Source organism: Nematostella vectensis, chromosome 2 (assembly GCF_932526225.1).
Source record: "Nematostella vectensis chromosome 2, jaNemVect1.1, whole genome shotgun sequence".
NCBI classification, from domain to species: domain Eukaryota; kingdom Metazoa; phylum Cnidaria; class Anthozoa; order Actiniaria; family Edwardsiidae; genus Nematostella; species Nematostella vectensis.
This window is the reverse complement of record NC_064035.1, coordinates 8,935,050-8,941,837: the sequence shown is the minus strand read 5'-3', so window position 1 is coordinate 8,941,837 and position 6,788 is coordinate 8,935,050. Positions and strand designations below refer to the sequence as shown.

The window sequence follows — 6,788 nt, the reverse complement described above, 5'->3', positions numbered from 1 at the left end:
TTAAGTTTGCGACCTGACCCTTTTTTTTAATGGGAAATGAACGATCTCATCGTAGTTAAACGGAAAGCCCATAATTACAAACGAAAGCAAAGTTTGAATGAACGAATACATTCTTTTCATGATAACATCTCGGTTTATTACAGATGGATCATTTTTATAATATACAATACAATACCATTGAATCCCTTCCTCTTTGACAATTCTCTATTCTAGTATTCCTCGGCTTCTGTCTCGCCGTCATTATCAACACTATCAACGCCGACCTCCTCGTAATCCTTCTCAAGGGCTGCCAAATCCTCACGAGCCTCGGAGAACTCTCCTTCCTCCATACCCTCACCCACATACCAGTGGACAAAGGCACGCTTGGCGTACATCAGATCAAACTTGTGATTTAGACGAGCCCAGGCATCGGCGATGGCTGTGGTGTTGCTCAACATGCACACGGATCGCTGCACCTTGGCCAGGTCACCGCCGGGGACGGCGGTCGGTTGCTGGTAGTTGATACCGACCTGTGGATATTGTTAGATTTATTTAGGACAGTACACAATCATTGCTAGACTGCCAACATTCTCGTTAGAGGATTTCGGCCGTTTTACCACCAAGGACATTCACAGTTTTGCCTATTGTCATCTTTATCGACCTTTCGCGCGCCTCTATCTCCATGCCCTTGAAGTCGCGATTGTTCCTTATTTATGCAATCTCTTTTAATTTTCAGAATGTTTTTTCGCGCAATATCAAATAATAATAGCATAGCCCAAACAACGTTTTGCGGAAGACATCGTCGTTCCCGGGCGACCCTCTTTAGGATGCGACCACCGTCTTCATGACGGCACCGAATGAGTAGTTCTAACCGAGAATAGCCTGGGGATGAGGCTTACAGGAAACTCAAGAAAGTGACAAGAAATTGTCCACTTTTAACTACATTATCAGCTGCTTATCTACTCTGCGCATACATTTATTAAGGTTCCTGTGGGCTAATTTATTAAGGGGCGGAAATCCTATCATTTTGATCAAGAAAATGATCGGGATTAACATAAAGATTCGTGAGAGTCATATCTGTTTTTCCTGCAGATAATTGCGGGTTGTTGAGTAAACCGTGGCCCACGAAAAATGACCTGGCGCCTTGTGACGAATACCCACCTTGAATCCAGTGGGGCACCAGTCAACAAACTGGATGGTTCTCTTGGTCTTGATGGTGGCGATAGCAGCATTGACATCCTTGGGGACAACATCACCACGGTAGAGCAGACAGCAGGCCATATACTTGCCGTGACGTGGGTCACACTTCACCATCTGATTGGCAGGCTCAAAGCAGGCGTTCGTTATATCAGCTACGGTCAGTTGCTCGTGATAGGCCTTTTCAGCAGAGATGACTGGGGCATATGTAGCCAGGGGGAAGTGAATACGAGGGTACGGCACCAAGTTGGTCTGGAACTCGGTGAGATCCACGTTCAAGGCACCATCAAAGCGCAGAGAGGCGGTGATGGAGGACACAATCTGACCAATCAGACGGTTTAGGTTTGTGTAGGTAGGTCTCTCAATGTCCAGGTTGCGGCGGCAGATGTCGTAAATTGCCTCATTGTCCACCATGAAGGCGCAGTCAGAGTGCTCTAGGGTGGTGTGAGTGGTCAGAATGGAGTTGTAGGGCTCGACCACAGCAGTAGAGATCTGAGGAGCTGGGTAGATAGCAAATTCCAATTTAGACTTCTTGCCGTAGTCAACTGAGAGGCGCTCCATCAGGAGTGAGGAGAATCCAGACCCCGTACCACCGCCGAAGGAATGGAAGATCAAGAATCCTTGAAGACCAGTACATTGATCAGCCTGAAAAAGATCAGAGTCTATTTATGACCCTTACATTAGCCTGATCAACGTGAAAGATGGGAAAGCCGAGCTTAGATGCGAAAAAAAAAAAAAAAAAACGGATGCGATAGCGAGCAGGCTTTTGAGCCGAGCGCTACGTCCGATAGAACGGCTTCTCCGGGAGCTTCTCTGGGGCGCTTTTCAAGAGCCTGTTGTCCAGGCTACCCTTTCATCGCTAACGTATTGGACGGAGATTATCTAAACCGTGACAACCTGCACCTACCAGCTTCCTGATCTTTTCCAGTGTTAAGTCTATGTGCTCTTTGCCGACGGTGTAGTGCCCGCGGGCATAGTTGTTAGCGGCATCCTCCTTGCCAGTGATCAGTTGATCAGGGTGAAACAAGTCCCTGTATGTGCCCATTCGGACCTCGTCTGCAAGTTAGACAGGCAGGGGTTAGTAAATGGCGGGATCTATTGGTCTATACGCCTCTTTTAATATATTGTTAGAGGAATGAAGTCATATATAAACATCCTTAGGCGTATCGGCGCCTGCATTGATGGCAAAAAAAAAACGCAACCTATGGATCCCCTAGTTACGGGCCATGGTATATTATTTGATTATAAGATTATTTAAGGTCCATATAACCTTTTAGATTTGATATACTTTGTCAATTCTTTATATTTTCATCTTCCAAATGGTATGTGGTTCGTATGAACCCTATAAAACACGCGTTCGCGCGAATAACTCAAATCTGTAATATTGAGGTATTTTGGTCAACCTTCGAAAAAAAAGGCCGTGAAATGAAAGGCCCGGGGTCCAGTCATTTGTGACGTAGATCGAGATGTCAACCAAATTACATGAGAAAACATATACGCGCGCTAAACCGGTTCCCGTCTTCATGTCTTAGTTATTGCTGAAGAACGTTGTGTCGTTACAACTTTTACCGATTATTTAACTTTAACAAAATTTAGCAGATATTTTTAGTCTTTGAATTGTTTTTGCGCGCGCGCTGCATTCGTAGTCAAGAATGCCGACATTGCCGTCTCTGAATTTTAACGGATTAAGGGAAATACGTCGTTCTCAGATTTTCCCGCCAAAACTTGGAATTATTCACTCGATTCAATCTCCTTTCGCGCGACCAGGACAATTTTAGAAGATCTGTAGAAAATTCAAATTTCAATCATATTTAATTCCCTTTTCAGAATTTGAAAGTTTATCTATGCCTTGTTTTGGCTAGATTGATATAAGTGAAAGATTTTTTAGAACTTTAAAGGCTCGAACTGCAATTTAAGTCGGATAAGCTAGCGGTGTCAGTGGTCGCAGATGGGTCGCTTTATTTCGACGGCCCAGTTACTAAGGATAATATTTCCTGGTCGCTACTTAGTTCAAGTCAAGTCACTCAGTTTTAATCAATCTTGTGTTGCATATTGACAAAACGCTATTGATGGCTACTCAGTTTAAACAAGGCAAATTAAAAAAGAAAATGATGTCACACTCTCGTTATGCCCCCGAGCAATGTATCAGGCCGATTAATTTTTTATATGGTCTTGCGTGGCATCAGAAAATAGAGTTTGTCGAAATGACAGAGGGTGCATAAAAGCCCGAAGCCTATCAACATACGTGATGTTAAAGAATGTCGATGAACCACTCCTTAGTTATTGTTTACAATTGAAAATAAAACGGTTTTATAGTTGCAAGAAAACAAAAAATAAAAATCCAGAATAAAGTTCGGTACGAATTTTTGCTCTCTCGGTTGCTCGGTTGAATAAGCCGATGGAAAATGAATGATTTGATGAAAAACGAATGATTTGAGACTCGGCAATGTGCCGGATGGAAAAATGACGGTGTAATTTTTTTAAATTCTATTTTCATCCTATATCGTTAAATTAATGTAAATTTCTTAAAATTATCTTATCTTTTTTATCCCCCTACTAGTCACATTTTGGACATCAGGATAATTTGGCGAATTCACGCATTTTGAAGATTCTATCTACGCACTCTCTTGGAGTCTAAAGGCCTTTCTTAAATAATTTATGGCAACTCCCTTACCGCGCTTGCGTGGAATTGATTTTATTTTTGCATAACTATCACAATGAATCCCGCAAAGAAATACGGAAAAGTGCTACTAAAAAACATACACGACGCTTTATTCCTTCAAGTCTGTTTTATTTCATCCAAATCAAATAAAAGAGCGCATTGATTCTAAATGAATTGAGGACGGCCAATTTAGAATCGCTTTATTTCGTATTTGACAATTCCAAGCGATTGGCGACTGCCATTGGCGTTGGTGGCAGGTGGCCTTTGAATGTTCGAGGCGCGTGGTAATCATTATTGTTTTGCTAACCCAAATCCTCAAAAAGCTAGACGCACGGGTGGAAGGGGGATATTTGGAAAACAATCCTTCATCCTACCGACAACAGAGGGCTCCAAATCCACAAATACGGCCCTAGGGACGTGCTTGCCTCCCCCGGTCTCGCTGAAAAAAGTGTTGAACGAGTCATCGCCTCCATCGATCGTCTTGTCGCTCGGCATCTGGCCATCGGGTTGGATTCCGTGTTCGAGGCAGTACAACTCCCAACAGGCGTTACCGATCTGCACACCGGCTTGTCCAACGTGAACGGAGATACACTCGCGCTTAACGATAGAAGGGGGCAAATTAAAAACGAAAATAGAAATGCCATATCGCGTATCGATATGCAAGACTTTTAAGTGCAAGTGCAGCCTTTAAAGTGCAGCTTTATAAAAGACGCCAAGGTATCACAACCAAGGGTTAACAACCTATACTCAAGAAAAGGAGGCGCAAAATGCTTTGTAAGAGCGAATTTTCTCATGCAAGTTTGTTCTATGGCTACTCAGATTGAAATAAAAAAAAATTAGAATTATTTTTTGGTTCAACAACGGTTAATTTCCAGAAATAATACAAAAAAGACATAATAAATTGCTCTGTATTACGTGGCCATGATATAAGATGGAAGTTTTGACTCACCATTTTCTCGAGCCTTTTCGGGATAACAGAAGTAACGTCTCCTTCCCAATGAATATGCACTCCAAACTAATTCACGCGTCTTTTATTCTGATTTATGAATTGATGAGTAACCAGCGAACCAATCAAATGTTTATTTCGTAATATTCCACAGCTTGAATCATCCGGGTCCGCTTGCCACAATAAACACGCCTTTCTGCGTGCGCAGCTCTCATCCCACCAGGAGTCTGCGGGGGGCGCAAGTAAAACGCCAAACACTCACACAAGCCACTGGTCGTTAGTAGCGTCTCTTGGTAAAAACGCGGCGCGAAATGGCGCTGTCACTTTTAAAAACGCTTACGAATAAAAACAATGTCAAAAATCTATCGCTAGTAAATCTGGCTTAGGTACATCCAATGATAGTGCACGTTGCATGTAAATATTGGATGACTTGTTATAATAAAGTGGATGACTTGTATAATAAAGTGAGGGACTTGTTTTCATGTAACACAGTATAAACGAGATTTTGCAAACCATCAAAAACCAATAAATAACGGAGCTATGTTAAGCTCAACGTTGTTGAAGTTTACTTTGTTTGCCCACATAACTCGGACTGAACTACATTTTTAATACTTTATAATATTTTTTGAAAGATTTATAAGTTAACAATATAAATTAAAATACATTATTTAGGGGCTCATCTTTTTTAATATATAAAATATATATATTTTCAAAATAATGCGTGCGAGTGTAGGCGGTCATAGAAGAGTGCTCGGATACAGAGATGTAGAGCGTGTTATATCTTGATTTATAGAAATCATCCCTAAAGAGTGGGCGACTAAGAAACAGGGTTTTTGGGCGGATGAAACAGTGTTTTTATATATATATATATATATTTGTAAATAATGTGTTTTGTAGGAAACGCAAAACATATGTGCAGGAAATTTGATACAAAATTCCTGATTTCCTTATCACAAACATAACTCGATCAATTTAAAATTAAATTTTATATTTATGTATTATTATCATACATTCATTAATTTATCGTTATTATATAAAAATAATCCCTTTTTAATACTTTGCGAGAAAATACTCTAAAAAGCTAATCCGGCGTACGGATCCGCGTTTTATGCACACCCGTTTTTTTTTTTTTTTTTACTGACTGAAAACACAAACTGAAGACTATGGGCTAATTATTGAAGCATTTTATCATATGAACAGTATTTATTTTTCCGTCAACTTACAAAATATTTTCTGCTCTTCATTTGCCCCACACTCCTAGATCACGTACCGAGGACCCTCTGAAGTCCTCGGAAGGGCTGAAGAGCGCGCGCGGAAGTTAGCGCGAACGAATGCCGTTTCAGGGGCGGCCCAGGATTTTAAAATGGGAGTGAATAATGGCCGGATAGACGGCTTTTAACTGATAACGTGGTTCTTGGTAGGTCACTACATAGATAATACAAAATCAAGCTATTTGCTACAAACAAAGTGGCTTTTCAATTTTTTTTACTAAAAAAAGCGGGGGGGGGGGGTGGATATCCACCCAATCCCCCCCTGTATCCGCCCCTGCGTTTCCGAAGAGATTCAAGTAAATTTTATATATAAAAAAGCAAAAGACAATAACTGCACAGGACCGTCAACACTATATGCCGATCGCCGGAGTGAGCGCGAATGAATGCTATGACTATTACAGGAAACGACCGGATTCTGGAGGCAATATCGATCAATAAGAAATTGAAATTGAATGAATGGATTGGAAGGTAACAAATTTAGACTTTGGACGTATGGATCACGAGATCACGAAAAAATACATAAACAATTCTGGGTCTTTCTAAGAACCCATACTAATCGCATCAATTCCTATTATAAAGGTATTATAACTCCATCTCTTTGTCGCCCCACGGTGTCTCCAAAACAGTAAATGTTAAGGAGGCCAGGCTTTCAGCTACCTCATCCTATTTTATCTTACCAATTTTATCTCGAACTGTCTGAAAACGGACAAAAAGCCAGGGTAAAATAGACGTT

At 41.1% G+C, this 6,788-nt stretch overlaps 1 protein-coding gene and 1 long non-coding RNA gene across 2 annotated transcripts; one reads left to right on the top strand and one right to left on the bottom strand.

Moving 5' to 3' along the window:
• Window positions 1-113: 113 nt before the first annotated feature.
• LOC5516785 (tubulin alpha-1 chain) lies at window positions 114-4,940 on the bottom strand. The gene is made up of 5 exons (XM_001636779.3): window positions 4,788-4,940; window positions 4,213-4,435; window positions 2,084-2,232; window positions 1,141-1,821; window positions 114-509 (listed from the first exon to the last, which is right to left on the bottom strand). The coding sequence occupies exons 1-5, from the start codon at window positions 4,788-4,790 to the stop codon at window positions 210-212; spliced, it is 1,356 nt and encodes a 451-aa protein (XP_001636829.2). The 5' UTR covers window positions 4,791-4,940; the 3' UTR covers window positions 114-209.
• LOC116620842 lies at window positions 4,435-5,334 on the top strand. The gene is made up of 2 exons (XR_004297256.1): window positions 4,435-4,612; window positions 4,939-5,334. It is a non-coding gene; the product is annotated as an uncharacterized LOC116620842 (long non-coding RNA).
• The last annotated feature ends 1,454 nt before the right edge of the window (window positions 5,335-6,788 follow it).